The 17,879-nt window shown below is 42.5% G+C and overlaps 1 protein-coding gene across 1 annotated transcript; it reads right to left on the bottom strand.

Annotated features, from left to right (window-relative positions):
* Positions 1–1,324: 1,324 nt before the first annotated feature.
* LOC143135303 (ATP-sensitive inward rectifier potassium channel 10-like) lies at positions 1,325–13,310 on the bottom strand. Its single transcript, XM_076296010.1, has 5 exons — positions 12,962–13,310; positions 6,415–6,626; positions 5,654–5,785; positions 4,914–5,091; positions 1,325–1,743 (listed from the first exon to the last, which is right to left on the bottom strand). Exons 1-5 carry the CDS (start codon positions 13,308–13,310, stop codon positions 1,325–1,327), a joined length of 1,290 nt encoding a protein of 429 aa, XP_076152125.1.
* Between the last annotated feature and the right edge of the window lie 4,569 nt (positions 13,311–17,879).

Below are 17,879 nucleotides of genomic sequence, written 5' to 3'. Positions count from 1 at the left end.
CTCCGTTGCGAGTGAGGCCAATGGCCGGAATCCCAGACGGAGTCGTGGAGGGAGATGAAAATCGAGCGGAAGAATGTAGGAAGGCACTTAAGGCCAGGCTAGGTGGCTTGTGAAGCCTCAGTGGTTGTCCTGTCTGCCCTTCTTGGTAATAAAGTTAAATGTCCCTGAATTATGGAGTTAAACTGGACATGTCCAACATTTTCTGGTCAGCGTGTCTTTATTTCAGTCGCTTGAAAAATGAACATGAACAAGCAAAAGACTTATGAACATAGCGTTATAAGCAAAGTTTTATGTTTGGTTGACAACCTGAACTGTAAGTGAACTAGAACTAGTGAAAAATAATCCCCCTGATCAACCAAAGTTGATGAATAAGAAAGGAATTGCTCCTGACACATCAGAGTGATGGCGTTGTGGACCAGCCGTAACGTCACAGACTGACAATTGGTCAACCCCGGTTCCATTCCTGCCATTGCAAGCCAGATCCGTGTCACTTTGGATGAAGGCCTTTGCTAAATATCAGTCAACTTTATCAATAGACAACACAGACATTCAAACAGTTTAGAGCATTTAGGTCCAAATATATTCAAACAAATTTATTTACATTTTTATTCACATAATACAGTATTTGTGTTTACAGTCCTAGTCATTTAAAGTGCTTTAGTATTTTTACTGGCATCTGTAACTGATTTTTTTCTGGGGGGAGGGCAACCAGGCGCTACTCTTTTGAGATGCTACCTAAAGTGCTTTGTTAGGAACAACAATAAAAAGGCACCATTTTAAAAAAAGAAATCTACATTCTTTTCCTATTGGTCATTGCTACATCACATTACTTAAGTCCATGGATTGAGTCGAAGGTGCGTCCATGACAGCGTTGTCCATCTTGTGAGACCTGCAATCTGGCAATCCAGATGCACTCACCAATCAGCCCCTATCTGCCATCGCTCCTCATACATTCATTTACTGAGTGTGTGTCTTTCACCCCACTCTTCCCGTCTGCCTCACTTTCTCTCTATTTTTGTCATCTCTGCTTTTTCATAGTTACCTGAATCTCATTTCTTCAATTCTACAAACATAATGTCTGTCAAACCATCCTCCCATGAGGTACAGCAACAAAAGTTAATCTTCTGTGTGTGTGTGTGTGTTGGCATCAGCGTGTATAGGTATCCAAATGTGAAAGTGCTTGTGTGTGTGTGTATGTATGTGCGCACTCAGACGTTTCTGATGTGGAGGTTGTTCACTCCTGGTATCTGCTCCAGATGCACCCTCACACACATACACACACAAACAAACATGCACAAACGCGTGTTCGTGTGTGTGCACGCACTCAGACGTTGCTGATTCGTACGCTGAGCGGGCTGGTCTCCCTCGCCCTGACGGCCCGCTCCTCCCCTGCACGCTCCCGGTAACTCTGCTCCAGAAGGATCTTCTCAGGGTCCGTCCCCTCCGTCCCTCCCCCTCCCTCTCCGCCACCGCTAGAGTAACCCTGGCAGTTAGGCGTGGCCGTTGTCTCCTTGAATGTGGGTGGGGTCTTGGTCTTGACGACCTTGTCGAAGTAGGCAAGGTCGGCGACGTACTTGCCGGTGGACGAGAGGGTTACGACGGGCGGGTACTCGTAGCCCCACAATATCTCGTCCGGCAGGTAGGAGGTGCGCACCTGGCAGGTGGCAGAGGTGGGCTCCACCGTGGCGCTCATCATCACCAGCAGCTCAAAGTCAGCCAGCTCGGGGTCCGACCAGCCCCCACCTAATGGAGGGAAAAGAGTGGGAGAGAGAGTTAGCACTGTACGTTCGTATACACTGCCATGGTCACTTTGTGGGAAAAGCGAAATATGGGAAGTATTTGGAGAGGTTCTTAAAGAAGATGACATCAGTAAGTATTTAGTTGAGAAGTGTTTGCTGATTTGTATTTGCTTTTGGATGACTTTGTTAAGCTCTTTGCCAGCTCAGAAAAAAAAAACAGGTCAAATTATTTGAACAGATACAGAAATAGATTACCATTGTAAGTTATTGTGGGGAAAATGTCTTGGAGGAGTATTTTGTTTTCTTCATTTAATAGAATAGAATATATTTTAATATCCTCATGGGGGGATTTGTATTGGACTCACATAGCATAATAGCGCCTTCATGCCACATCGGATATTAGGAAACTCCGACTTTCGACAGAGGAAAAAGGACTTGAACGCAAAGTCGGGTCAGATTGTTTGCTCAGAGACTCGTGCGGAAGTCTTGTGTCCCGAGGTACTAGCCTGGGAAAAACCCAGACGTACTTCCGGCAAATTCGAGATTCGCTCTGAAAGTCCGTCTGGCCAAGAACCCATTCTAGCCCATTTCCAATTTTCCTAGATCGAGGCACCAATCAGAACCCTTGAGGCGGGCTTTACACGATGACGATAGCGCACCCTGTTGAAGAAGCCGGGTTTTTTTTTTATTTTTTTTTAAACATCAACGATGGCTGCTGCCGCTTGTTTGAAGCTGCTATCATGTTGGTTTAAGAGTTAGAAGTTTCTTAACTGCTTCCTTATGTTGGAATATGCAACATTGTACAAACATGTATGTAAGGGATGTGATCTCTGCAACAGTGGTAGGCTACTGAAAACGGTTTGATATTCTGTTCATTTATAGGCCTACAGTAGCTGGACACGTAGCCGACAGAAAACACAGGCTACTTTTGAATTGGTGTGCTATGCGAGCATAACTCAAATGCTACACTTTGCCTTAAAACAATTCCGGCATAATTGCTTTGAACGTTTCAGTCTCTCGTCCCCCATTCCTGCTTTATATGTCCCGGTCAGCCAGAAAGGACGAATGAAACAAAATGCTCGTTTGAACGTGAATGGTTTTGTTCAGAGCTGAAAATGCAATTGTGTTTGACAGAGGGCAGATGTAAATTGCTAGTGACAAAATATTAGCTTTCAGTGTGGCACGATGCCTTATAGCCTACATTTAATTAAAAAGTGGTTAATTCTTCCTGCTTCTCCCTACAACCAGACAGTGTTGTAAATTGTGTGTTTCCGTCACTCTGTCTCTTTCGTTGCTCTGATTGGTTTTTGGCCTCTCCTATTGCGTCCGAGGCATTTTGATCAGCGTCCGTTTGGGAACGCCCTTTGGAAATGGGCTGTGAACTAACCTTCCCCAGACCCACTCTCAGTTACGACTGAAAACGGTCTGGTTTCAACCGGGCTACCGAGGTACCTGACTTGACGTCACTATCATATTCTCCAACCATGGCAGCCTCCCATGCAACAACACAAGAAAGGAATCTCACTGTCATTACAAATAGACAAGGTAATTTATCACTAAATTAACACTACAGATAGAAACACTCGCCCGAGACATTTTCCTTCTTGCTCAACCATAGTTAGCCGTTCTATTAACGTAATTTATGTGTTTCCTGTATTTGCTTTCCGAACTGATCTCGCCTGTTTCTGATCTGAATGTTTTACATACTGTAGCTCAATAACGATACACTGGCTACATTAACCAAAAGCACCCATTTTGTAAATAAGCGGGTCGGGTATAATTTTGTCTTAATTGATAGCCTATTCTCGGTTCGAGTTACGGTCAGGTTGATTTAAATATCGGGCGAACATGGGCCACTCGGACCCACACACCAGTGATACATATGCAGGTGCACACAAGGATGTAGTGGTAAAATAAGAGGTGGGTAAACTGAATTCTGTGACCACGGTAAGGTGGACTGCGCATGTGGTATCGGAATTTTTTAAAAGGCATTCACAATATGTTTGATGGTGGAGGTTATTGTCTAACGTTTATAACAATACAAGTGGTATTAAATGGTTCCTAGAGTGTTGATGAGTGTACATATTGTGGATGTGGATAATACAGTGTAATTTCTAAATGTTAAAAGTTGCAATTGGTGAATAAACTGTTTTGAGAGGTGGATAAACTCTAATAAGAGGTGGATAAACTCTATTTCTGAAATTTCAGAGGTGGGTAAACTGTGTTTACTTGCGTTTAGCCTCCACTACATCCCTGGGTGCACCCTTGTGTTGGAACCCTGAACCTGCCATTGTGAGTGTAAGTGCCTTTGGATTACCAGTCACATTGTTCCATTCTAACCCCACATATACACACACACTTCTCCACATGCACACACACACTGTTCCATCCTTCCCTATGCACACACACACACACTTCTCCACATGCACACACACACTGTTCCATCCTTCCCTTCATGCACACACACACACTGTTCCATCCTTCCCTAATTGCACACACACACACTGTTCCATCCTTCCCCACATATACACACACACTTCTCCACATGCACACACACACTGTTCCATCCTTCCCTACATGCACACACACACACTGTTCCGTCCTTCCCTAATTGCACACACACACACTGTTCCATCCTTCCCCACATATACACACACACTTCTCCACATGCACACACACACTGTTCCATCCTTCCCTACATGCACACACACACTGTTCCATCCTTCCCCACATATACACACACACACTTCTCCACATGCACACACACACTGTTCTATCCTTCCCCACATGCACACACACACTGTTCCATCCTTCCCCACATATGCACACAAACTGTTCCATCCATCCATTCTGTCTCTCATACACACACACACTAGCCTGGCTAACGCCAAACCTCATCACATTGGGATGGGGTCTGGGAACTACAGTACACATTCATTTTCTCGTTTTTGAAACGTGGTTTACGAATGTCTATCAAATGCGTCTGTACGTAGCTCATAACCACTTTGGCGTGTCGTCATCGTCTTGCTGTCCCCCTTCCGTTCTGTGATTGGTTCCTTGAGGTGAAAACGAAGTCCATGGAATCCAGGCTGCCTAGCAGCGTGAATAAAATTGCGCGCGTAAGGCAGCATGGGAAAACCCAGGCTACACACACACACACACACTGTTGCATACCCTTGACGGCCCATGCTCGTAGCGGGCTGGTGCTGTCGATGATGTGGTAGAAGGTGAGGGGGAGGATGAGGAAGGGGCTCTCGCTGGCCGTGTCCACGCTGAAGGCCACGTTGCGCTGCTCCAGACGCACCGTCTCCCCCTCCTTAGCCACGCACGGCTGCAGCAGCTTACCCGTCACCTTTGACAGACAAACACAGGCACGCACACACAGCCACACAAATGCTTTATTTGAATTTAAATTTAAAAATTAAGATTAAAATGCACAAATGTACATTTCTAGCTTGGGGTTACATAGCAATATTAATAAATTAAAGAATTTAGATAAAATTAATTAATTTATATAGCGCCTTTCAGGGTTCCTAAGGTCGCTTAGCAAACAAAAAGGGAGGGGGGGGGGGTCAGTTTTTTGAAGATTTTTTGGAGCCTGATGAATTTGGTGTAAAGACCAGTTTGATTTTTTTCCCCCCAACTGTTCTTTTTTAGTTAGGGGGGGGGGGGGGGGGATCCCCACATAACCCTGGGCCTGTAACAGGCCCCTTCCTCCACGTGTAACCCTGGTAATAGGCCCCTTCACCCACTTATAACCCTGATAACAGGCCCCTCCACCCACTTATAACCCTGGTAACAGGCCCCTCCTCCCACTCATAACCCTGGTAACAGGCCCCTCCACCCACTTATAACCCTGGTAACAGGCCCCTTCCTCCACTCGTAACCCTGGTAACAGGCCCCTCCCTGCCTACCTGGCAGCCCAGCAGCAGGCTCTTGCGCATGTTGGCCACGCGGATCATGATGCAAGGCCGGCCGTCGTGACTGGAGACGACAGCATGCTGGCTGAACCGAACCGTCTCGCCTCGCTTCTTCGGTCGTGCCACCTGTTAGTGAGAGGTCAGGAAGGGGGGAACACACAATCAATCAGTCAGTTCCTGAGCATGTGGTGAGTGAAACAATCATCTAATCAGGCAAATGATCACTTTGATTCTCTATGTATGTTGAATATGTTGTGTATGTTGTATGTTCAATGTTGTTACAGAGTGTAATGAATGTAAATATTAATTCTCTCACATTAATGTTGTAAAGAAAGTATCTGGGGGGGGGGCATTTTTGCCTTTATTGTGATAGGATAGTTAGAGATTGACAGGAAACAAGTGGGAGATGGAGTGGGGCCGGAATATGACTCAGGCGTTTGAGACCTGGGGCCCTGTGGCACTTGGACCCATATGTGGTACAGTCAATGTAACCAGTTGCGCCACAGCGCCCTCCAATGTTGTAAAGATAAAGATATCCTATAGTGCTGAAGACTGTATACCAGGACCTGTCAAACTACATATAAATGATGTGTCAACATTAACTTCTTTCATGAGCATGGTAGGGTAAGTGTTTTATGATTGGAGTATGACCACACACACACACCTATGTGGAGAAGGTTCTAATGAAGATCTCCATGGCACATGTACACACATAACGACATAAGCGCACACACACACACTCGCCGTGCACTGACCTTGGCGAGGAAGGTTCCAGTGATGAAGATCTCCATGACAGTGGTGATGAGCAGCTGCAGGATGAGGAGGATGATGGCTGGCGCGCACTCCTCCGTGATGCAGCGGTACCCGTAGCCAATGGTGGTCTGCGACTCCAGGGAGAACAGGAAGGCCCCCGTCAGTGTCTGCATCTGCATCACACACACTGTGTGGTTCGCTGGAGGATCGAACTCTATACACACACACACACACAGAGGAGGGAATAGAGATACATTCAAGTCAATTATGTCTAGGTGGAGGTTGAACCCTACACACACATGCAGGATGGAAGGGACCATTGCCTCCATCTCTCACCTTAAGTCTCCACAGAAGAAGCATTTTATCTGTCTCTCTGTCTTCCTCTCCATCTTCCTATCCCTTTGTTTGTTTCCCTCAATATCTTCTCCATATCTCATCTCATTGGCGCAGGAAGCATTGAGCATGTGGATGGGGACAATTGAACAGAGGTTTGGGGATCTTCCAGAGATTTAAAGGATTATGGGCCCCAATGTAAATGTGCTGGGCAAAGTCTGTCTTTGACTAACTAACTAACCAAGTCAGTTTGCGTACATTGCATTTACATTTATTCATTTAGCAGACACTTTTAATCCAAAGTGATTTACATTTGTTAATTACATTACAAGGGATTACAACTTGGGGTTAAGTGCCCTGCTCAAGGGCACACCAGTGGAAGCTAGGGCAGAGCCAGATGGGTGGCACAGGCCACCCCCAGAATCCAGTTGGCCACCCCAAGTGCCACCAGAGATATGATCATTTGGCTTGTCAGCATGAAACGTCTCCAAGTATATTTTTTTCTTAGCCAAATCAAGCATTTTACATTGATTTGATGCTGGTCAAATTATTGAGGCTATATTTATTGGTACAGATTGCGATGCTATGGCTGTGTTACTGGACTCAAGAACCCATTTCTACCATTGTAATGAAGTTCATCTGGCTTATATATGGTGGAAAACTCCATTCTAGTTCGCTACTGGTTTACTTGAAAATACTCTCTTTTTGGTTGCATTGTTTACGAAGTTATGTGCTTCAGATGTTCTATGGCATACTTAAGTTGTTTGCTACTTCATATGTCAAATTGTGTATTTTAATTATAATTTACATAAAACAGGTTATTAATAACGCATAATTTCGTATTGAATTTAAAGCTTTAATACATATTGTTTTACTTGTCACATGTTATGTTTATGTGCCACTCCTGGCCACCCCATCAAAACTGTTATAATTGCCAGTGAGTGGAAGCCAGGAATTGAACGCACATCTTTCCAGGCTACTGCATGTTAGCCCAGCTCCTTAACCACTATGCTACCACCATCACCCATTGCATTAACTAGCTGCATCATGTGGTGTGAGACAGCTTCTTGCTGACCCACCAATGTTTGTGCTTAGGATCTTTCTCATGGTATTACATTACCATTACCATGTACATTAGTAAATTTGCAAATAGATTTGCAGTGTTGGGAGTAACGAGTTACAAAAGTAATGTAATTACTGTAATATATTGTTTTTTGCTGTAACGCGACAATGTAAGGCATTACAAAAAAAAATTGGGTAATATTTTACTCGGTACAAACTTCAGTAACACGCATTACAATGCATTTTAACCTGAAAGTAAGTGGTATTATGTATTGATACATATTCGCAAACAACACTGCGAGAACAACAGAGAAAAAATCTGCGCAAATAGCAGAACGTAGCTCCTGTTACTGGTTGAAGATGACTGTGGCTGGCTGCAACTGACTCGATGAACATAAGCCTATACGCTCATTATTTTCAATTTGTCAGAGACAACTAGGATATGAAGAACAGTTAAGTGCACTTTGTGTGTGAAACCGAAAGATCTCTATACCTCACGAAATAGCACAATTAATTTAATGACACATCTAGAGCGGTGCCACGCTAATCTTTTTGATTCTTGATATAGCATAAATGCTCTTCTAGTGCATGTCAGCTTTGTGCTGTGAACTTAAATTAAAGAGAATGAAGGGATAGAAATGTAAAAAAGATAGGGACCTGGACTTAGGTCGCAAAAACAGTGACTTCAGACATGACTTGCGACTCCACTCAAAAGACTTCAGACTTGACTCGGACTCGAGCTTGAGAATCCTGAACAAGCTGTATTTCATGCAATTTTTGCTTTTTTTTATCTAAATGTATTCATGTATTTCTATTTTATTTTATTGCTACATATACTTTGGGAAACGTATAACGAGCGGCATTGCCCTTTGCCATAATGTGCAACGTAACGCATGCGCTATGTGCGCACACTCACAGATATATATAAAAAAAATGCATTGACCATGGCGACAAGAAGTCCTCCCGGAGTTGTGCCTTTTATCGTTACTTTCAGTTACAATAACTTCGTACACAGAGGAAATAAGCGAACAGCTACATGCAAGGTGCGTGGCACCAGGATAAATTATGCCTATTCAACAATGTCTGATTTCGGCAGGCATCTCCAAACGCACCCAGATAGGTCAGTCACTTAGGCCTAGCATATATCGTCACAGGTGACAAGCTAATCATCGCAAAGTGTTGTGCTAATGCTGGGAACAGGCAGGGATGGGCAAAAATACATCAGAATGTATTTCTAAATAAAATACCTAATACCCTCATTTTTAATGTATCAAAATAAACTACAAAATACAGTAGGCCTAACCATATTATGTTTCAAAATAAAATACTGTATTTTTGTATTTAGAAAATACTCAAAATACTTTTTTCAAGGAAGTATGGAAGCACTGCAAAAAAAGCTTTTTTTTATCCCAAACATTTAGCCTATTAAAACTATATAGTAAAAAACAATACAATTTGGCCCCTGTCGTATACCGTATGCAAGTTCATGTAGTGTGATCAGAATTAAGAATACAAGAATTTACATTTACATGTAGTCATCTAGCTGATGCTTATCCAAATGACTGACAGAGCTTTCAATTAAACACATTATAATCAATAGGCCAAAATCATAATTGTGTATCTGTGCCGAAATTCAAGTCCAGTGCAGAACTGAATGAGAAAATCATACGGCTATGTATCTTGAAGTTCCAGTATGTGAGAGACTTGACGTGCCTTAATATCTCCAACCTCAAGTATGCAGCTAATAAGGAAATATAATTGTTATTTAATTAAATAACATTCCTCCGTGGAATGCAGAAAAGGATGCTACAAGGAAGGGAATTTAAACACACTCAACACCTTACCATCTATTGATGTCATTGTGGTTGAAATATCTGACATTTTTCTGTTAAATATTAGCATGGAGACAATGGGACATGGTTGCCTTTGTCAGTGTCCTTATGTGAACTTGCACAGGTCAACTTGCTCATCTTTACTTGCGTACCACTTCACACCAGTGCTTCAGACCAGAGCTGATGCTTCAGCAATACTGAAAAGCTGTAAGTGTTGTTGAACACAGCTGTTCTCACATTAGCTGATTGTGATAAACATAAACCATTGTTGCCTAATTACCAATTATTCATTACACCTGTGTGTAGTATCTACTTTTTTTGTGTTTTTCACATATAGTATTTTGCAGTATTTTTAAAATACAAAAATACACACCAATAAAGTATTTTGATACAAAATACAGAGCCCTTTCCTTCAACCCAATAAAATACAAATGACAAAATACTATTTTGCATTTGAAACACATATTACATGTTTCAGAAATACTACCCATCCCTGGGAACAGGCAGATTACATCTTTATAGTTGGCCATATGATGACATACTTAGGTTAATACTGTATTTCACCAGTTAGGGCACCAAAATGGCCAGTAGCTGCACTGTGTAGCCTATCTTGACATGTCTTTAGGTTTTGGGTTACAATATACAGGTAGTGTGGGCTCTGTTGATTTTAATGAGTAGGCCTAAGCCTAAAGTTACATCATTTCTATCACAATTGACCAGACTTTGACCTTTTGTCTTCTTTTAACAAAATTCTGGCTATGATTGTTCCTTGTATTGCATCATGAGCCATCACTGCACCTATTGCATTCTACTGTTGTTAGCCTTAAGCCTAGCTCAGTCATTATGTTGTACCACATCACCCTTCATTAGAAGTGCAATGAGCTGCATTGAGCATAATAAAGTGCATTTAGAATTCCAAATCCATATTTCTAGATATTTTGGTAAAAGTAACTTAAAAGTAATACAATAGTAGTGTAATGCCTTACAAGTAAGAGACAGTAATATTATAATGTAATGAATTACTTTGAAATGACAGTAATAAGTAATACATAATATATTACGATTTTGAAGTAACTTGCCCAACACTGTAGATTTGGCATAGTTATTAAGAAAGCTTTAGTTAGACTTTAGACTTTGCCTAGCATATAAATTAGGACCCTGCATGTAATTTCCTTTATTCTAGTGCCTTTTAAAATTGTTTGATTTTATCTGGTTATAAGGCCAAATCAGGGCTACATTTTGGGATTTCAGCCAGAGCAATATTTGAAGATACTGAAAAGTGAATTGATTGACTATTGAATGACTAGCCATCTTAAAGGGTTGGTTTGGTGTAAACACAGACAGGTTTGAGACAGGTTTCAAAATAAATCACAATTTAATATAAACCTCTGACAAGGTTCAAAATAGCCTGACACGGTGGTGGTACTGTGGAGAGGGTTCCTACATATAAATCTGGGGCGGACTGGCCATCTGGCATACCGGACATTTTCCCAGTGCAACTTTTGGCCCGATAGAATAGGCTATAATTCGTTTGGCCAACGATCGGCCCAGAGGAGTCAGCATTGGTTCATTCAGGAGTCAGGAGTGGTTCATTTTCCAGACTGACACTGTACTAATCCAATAACAGCTCTTGTCAGGCCTCACCCCTCCCATTCAGAGCCAGGATTATGTGAGTGCATCAAAATAGTCAATGGAAGTAGCCTACACGCCATTGTATTACAAATCAAAGTATTGTAAACGTTTAAAGTATACAGAGAGGTTATAATAAGGATGGTTAATGAAGTCAGTGTATTACCTTCCTTAGTATTCCGGTAGCTTCAAATCAGTGGGCAACTATGACCGACCGACTATGAAGCTCAATCAGAATGTCTGTGTTCCTCACACACTACGCACACCCACCAACCAGGAGTGGCATAGTCAAGGAGGATGAAATTAATATAAAAGTCATAAATGTGACAAAATCACAATAATTTGTAGCTTTTGCGATTAGGTACAGTAATTGCGTTGGTTCATATTGTGATTACGATTGTGATTGCGATAGTCAGCTACCGCCAGATGCCAACAAACGATGTTTACAACAGTCTGCACTGGTGCATCTTTCTATGAAATAAATTGCAGCTTGTGTTATAATGACAGGGTTTTTTTTTTTTACAGGATGTTTGCATCATTTAGTAAAACCAGTATAAGTATAAGTACTCTTTTGATTCCGTGAGGGAAATTTGGTCTCTGCATTTATCCCAATCCGTGAATTAGTGAAACACACACAGCACACACACAGTGAGGTGAAGCACACACTAATCCCGGCGCAGTGAGCTGCCTGCATCAACAGCGGCGCTCGGGGAGCAGTGAGGGGTTAGGTGCCTTGCTCAAGGGCACTTCAGCCGTGCCTACTGGTTGGGGTTCGAACCGGCAACCCTCCGGTTATAGGTCCAAAGTGCTAACCAGTAGGCCACGGCTGCCCCGCAAAACCAAGTTCATTTTTTATACAAAATACTAAAAAACTGTCATGTGGATATCTGTAACAGTCATTGAGAGTATCTGACTATAGATGCTATTATGGATATCTAAAATGTCATTGCAGATAGGAGTGTGATTAATTTAAATGTTAAAGCAGCACTTTGCAGGTTTTTTAACTTAATATAACAGCTTCGAAGCCATTTTGAAGGTTGAAGGTAAACAAAATTGTAATAGTGGAATCATACACCTAGCATAGCCATAGATTACAGTTGGCCTTGCAGCCAGAACACCAGCCCTTCAACTTGGCCTGTCGGCGAGCGGGAGACATCTCGCAAGAATCGTGAAACATTACCTGGTCAGTAAGTAGATAGCTCTTTGAAGATTGTCTTCGCCTGTTGCTAGTCCTTCCTTGTGTATTCTGCTAGTCCAAAACGAATAGGCTACACATGTCCATGTCCAGGGGGAAAGGGAATTAGGCTATTTATAACGGCAAGGTAAACTATAAATATTTCACAACTCTAGGGGGAGCTCTAGAGTCACCAAAATATCCGAAACTACATTGGATACCTACAAAAGGGCTTGTCATAAGCGACTGACATATTACAAGGGCCATCTCCCAGGAACAATCAGGGTAGTAAAGTACCTTACTCAAGGGCACAACGGTTGCAACCAGGAATCAAAACCACCGGCTACTGTAAGCTAGGCCAGCTCCTTATCCATGATACCAGCCCCTAGACCAGCTCCTTATCCACTACGGTACCATCCCCTAGGCCAGCTCCTTATCCACTACGGTACCAGCCCCTAGGCCAGCTCTTTATCCACTCCTCTCTCTCTTTCTCATGATCTCTCTCTCTCTGTCTCTCACCTAGCAGGTCCCCGTGCAGGAAGGCCAGCAGGTACCAGAGCAGTCCGAAGATGAACCAGGTGCCCACGAAGGTGGCGCAGAACATGATGAGCTTGTAGCGCCACTGCATGTCCACGAAGGTGGTCCAGGGGTCTTTGAGGTAGAGCGCACCACGCCCACTCACGTGCTCCATGCGCACGTTACTCCGCCCGTCCTTGGTGAGCACGCGGCGCCGGCGCCGCCCGGCGGCAGAGTGGTGGCCCCCAGACCCCCCTCCCAGCAGTGGCTTCAGCACGTCCGTCTGCGTTTGGGAGTGGCATACCTTCTGGTGGGGGGCCCCCCGCGATGACGGGGGGGTGGCCAGCGTCATCTGTAGAGAAGGACAGGAAACTAAGGTGTCTGATTGGTTTGGGGAGTTTGACCTGGATCAGGGAAGCAATAGCTGGGAAATTCCTAGAGAAGTGTAAACTTAGGAAGTCAGTTATATTAGAAGGAAAGAGATTAATGCTTTATGAGAGTGAGACTACTTGGTTAAAAGCTTAATGAGGTCACCAAATTAGCAGCAAGAAGAGGGATAAGTAAGACTTGTGTTGTGACTATGTTGTAATGGAGTAAGACCTGCTTGAAGTGTTATGCATAGGTTTGCTTTAAGGGAAAACTAGCTCACAGGTACAGTAGGTTCAATAGGTTGCAGTATGATTTACAGTGAAACGTATAGAAGTATGCATGAGGGTTATGAAGCAAAGTAACATAAACCATGAACATGAAATTGAATTGTGAACATTGTATTATAAATATCTCTCCATAGTAAAACAAAACAACTCTGCTATTTTGATAACAGTTAAATGCATTCAATTCCTAGGAAATTACTTTTGGAAAAAACCAAAAAAAAACTAAGACCTTTTAAAATGTATAGTCCACTTCCAACAGTCAGCCTGTTTACCCATCCATCCCTAGAGAGCTGTAAGGCTATGAGAGCGAGACCAGCAGAGAAAGGGGCCGAACAAGACGGAGACGGACACCAGCGAACGCAAGACAGGTGGAATGTTAATGAGTGCGGACATTGGTAAGCAGGCAAGACAAAGAGACTACTTAGAAAGGACGGAGAGAGGGGGCTAGTGAGGGGGGGAGTGAGGAGAAATAGTGAGATGGTATCACGGCTCTTTTTGGTAAGGGTATACCTTGGCAAAATGCTCTGACATTATCAGGGGGGCAGGAAGAAAGAGGGAAAGTGTTCTGTCAACTTGTGGTGACCTTTTTCAAATGTAGAGAGAGAGAGAGAGAAACAGGAGATGGAGAGAAAGAGAGAAGGGAAGGAAAGGGGGAAAAAAGAAAACAGGAGCAGGATTGAACACATTGGGTTGTTAATGAGAGGCTCAGTTCACTCGTTCACACTCCATCTCCCATTGTTGCACATTGTTTTCTCCACTCTGGCTTTTTCGTTGCATTTTTTATCTCGCTTTCTGTCTTTTTATGTGTGGTGAGAGCGACTATGTATGCATTTGTGTGTATCTCATACTCATATACATGCTTGCCTGTGGTAGAATGGCTAAATGTCTTTGTGTGTGTCTGTGTGTGTACGTGTGAGTGTGTGTGTGAAACAGAGAGAGCACGCCCAGGCCAAGTAAGGTCAGTTTAAGCAAAGAGATGGGGAGATACCCAGCCCCAGTGGGTGTATGGACTGTATGTTCCCCAAACACATCCTGAAAAGAGCAGAAAACACACTCTCACATGCGATGCATGCCACATGCAACCAGCACAGTCAGTCACAATTACATAAGCAATTAGTCCCATTCCAGTTATGCAATGGGCTCACAATGGCCGTATTCACCTCTCAGTTTGTCCCCTCTCTTCAGTCTACAGGCTTGTGTTGGTGCCCTGTGCAGTGCTTCTTATTTGGTGTTGCAAATAAGGGACTGGTCTATGAGCAGGTGTTGCAAATAAGGGACTGGTCTATGAGCAGGTGCGTCTCACGAACATCTGCATGTAACCACCCTACAGTCAGGAAACACTCCTTCTAAAACTGATAGTTCTGGTCCTTGATTGTGATTGGCTGAATCACGTTCGATGCCGTTGTAAAATCTAGCACAAACATACATCTTGACCCCATTCCGTTCTATATTACTGCGCTACCATAACTTGATACAAAAGTTAAAGTAGCTGTGTCTCGACATTGCTTGGCAACCATTTAGATAGAGGAAATATATTTCTTGGCGGAATAATGATTATCTATGAATAAATCATTACATTTCTCGTTGCTTTGCCTTTACTTTATGAAACTTTGCCAGGTATTTATAGCAACAGTTTTATAAAAGCAATAAGCCACTCGAGTCCGTAGGTTACACTGATTCTACAACAGCTAAAGGGGGTTTTAGGCACTCCGCTAGCGCATCGTTCCTAGCTTAGCTGTTGTAGAATCAGTGTAACCTACGGCCTCTCGGGGCTTATTGCTTAATTAACCCACCTCAAACCTTGGAATTGAGCTTTGTGCTTTTGAGGATAGGAGAACAAGTAAGTTGGATACATAACCCCCCCCCCCCACTCTTTCACTGTCGCTCACTTATCTTTCTCTCTCTCTCTGTTACTTGCTTACTCACTCACTCTCTCTTAGTCATTCTCTCTTTCTCTCCCGCTCTCACTCTCTCTTGCTCATTCATCCCTACTCTTTCTTGCTTACTTTCTCACTCTTTCTTGCTATTTTTCTCACTTTCTCACTCTCTCTCTTTCCTGCTTACTTTCTCACTCTCTCTTTCTTGCTTACTTTCTCACTCTCTCTTTCTTGCTTACTTTCTCACTCTCTCTTTCCTGCTTGCTTTCTCACTCTCTCTTTCTTGCTTACTTTCTCACTCTCTCTCTTTCTTGCTTACTTTCTTACTTTCTTTCTTGCTTACTTTCTCACTCTCTCTCTTTCTTGCTTACTTTCTCACTCTCTTTTTTGCTCATTCTGTCTCTCTCTTCTGCTCTCACACTGTAGCTCCCTCTCCCTCTCATGCACAAGCATGCTTTGTTTTAAGGCTCAGATCAAAGGAACAAAAGACACGGCTGACAAACACAGCTTTGTGTGCCTGCGAGTAGGCGCATGCGTGTGTGGCCCATGCCCTGGTTAGTACACATTATGTCCCTCTCCCCATCTCTCTCTATCTCTCTCTCTCTCTTTCTCAAATACACACATACACAGACGCACATGCACACACACACACTGTCAAACACTGGACCTAATCCCAAACTAGTCAAACTCACAAATGTTTCTTAGAGTCTTGCACTGACCTTCATCTCCAAATGATGTATATACTCTATATACTCTACATCTTAGCATCAAATATGGTCTGTCAGAAAGTCTATTTGGTTCTCATAAGGTTTGGTTTTCGGAAGAGAGAATGTCAGGAGCTTTGAAACTGCAATTTAGATCATTTAGATGTATGTAGAGCATCTGACTGACAAAGAAAAACACTGGATTAATTTAAATCGAAACAGAATGACAAAATAGACTGTTCTTAGTGGAGCACATACAAACAGTTATCAATACGACTGCTGTTACAGTTCATATCCCGTGAATAAATATTCTCTACTTCTTATCAACTCCTTTGTTTTGTTTGCTTGTTCATTTATTCTTTACATGTATTTTCTTCCAGTACCGTTCTTTATCTGAAATTACTATGCATTTCTGTACTTGATCTCTATGTACTATCAGATTGAGTAGATATTGTGCTTACTCCAAGGTCTCGTAAATGACTTAAAGTTGTGGAACAACAATCAAGCTTCAGTCACTTTGGATAAAAGCAACTACCTAATGAATATAATTTGTATAATTGTAAAATTATTTGAAGCTTATCAATTAATTATTACTTTGCTGACCGATAGATGGAGAGTCTGGGGCCAGTCCGATTCTGACCTTGTGCAGATCCATTTAGATGAATTTCAGTGTCACCTGCTGTTGACAGCATCCCATTACTATAGTCACTTGAGGTGAGAGGTGAGACCCACAGTACAGTGGAAAGGGGTTATTTTTGTAATGAGAATTGAAAATAATAATTAAGCAATATGACACAAGTGGTAGTGGGGCTGAAAAAGGATTATCCACACAGCTGTTATTCAGGTAGCCGTATTTCTTATCCTGGTGTGTTAGCAGGAATCGTGGCACTTCACCAGCAGGTTAAAGTAATCCAGATGAAGAAATATCTTAATAACACCTGTCTCAGGAATGTATCTGTCCTCTAATCTGTGTGATCCACTACCAAAACTAGTCCCTGGTAAGGAAAAGTACTTTGGAGTCATGTGCAGTCATGCTGGATCTACATTGTGCGTACACACAACATTCTGTGTTTCTGGGACATTCGGTTATGTTCATGGAACTAAATACATTTTTAAATTAGAGGAGAAAAAATTCAGATAGCTGATTTAATTTGATAAATGTTAGCTGATGCCTGTGAAACGCTGCCAACACCACCTACAGTTTTAACATTGTGCAGAAGTCGGTCAGCCAGTGCTCACCTGTAGCTAATTTAAAAGTAATTAATCAGTTTGAGAACTGAATACCACTTAAGTCACATTTTATGCACACTTTTCCTATGAATAAGATCTATTAATATTATTGCCCCATTAAAAAAAACATCACAAAAAAACACTGAGGCATGAGCCATCGTCTGACTGGCAGTGAAAAAAAATGCTATGAGTCGAACATACACTTTTGAGAAACTACAGAGTTGAACATGTACACTTTTGAGAAACTACGGAGTCGAACATACACTTTTGAGAAACAACGGAGTCGAACATACACTTTAAAGAAACTATGGAGTCGAACATGTACACTTTTAAGAAACTACCGAGTTGAACATGTATACTATACGGAGTTGAGCATGTAGCCTACACTTTTAAGAAATGAAGGAGTCAAACAGTTTAAACATCCTCTCTGCTCTGTGCTGTAGGCACTACAACAATG

Source organism: Alosa pseudoharengus, unplaced genomic scaffold (assembly GCF_046254945.1).
Source record: "Alosa pseudoharengus isolate Yale_2024_CS ecotype anadromous, Long Island Sound unplaced genomic scaffold, YU_APseudo_1.1 YU_APseudo_1.1_scf_2, whole genome shotgun sequence".
Taxonomy (NCBI): Eukaryota; Metazoa; Chordata; class Actinopteri; order Clupeiformes; family Clupeidae; genus Alosa; species Alosa pseudoharengus.
The sequence above is the reverse complement of the archived record's forward strand: the minus strand, read 5'-3'. Positions and strand labels throughout refer to the sequence as shown.

What these genes read in the sequence shown, in the direction of transcription:
- LOC143135303 (XM_076296010.1), bottom strand. Translation starts at nt 13,310, where the DNA reads ATGACGCTGGCCACCCCCCCGTCATCGCGGGGGGCCCCCCACCAGAAG. An exon ending in GCCTGCTGCTGGGCTGCCAG is followed by an intron (nt 5,092 to 5,653) that starts GTAGGCAGGGAG and finishes TGTCTGTCAAAG; the next exon opens with GTGACGGGTAAGCTGCTGCA. An exon ending in ACGAGCATGGGCCGTCAAGG is followed by an intron (nt 1,744 to 4,913) that starts GTATGCAACAGT and finishes TCCCTCCATTAG; the next exon opens with GTGGGGGCTGGTCGGACCCC.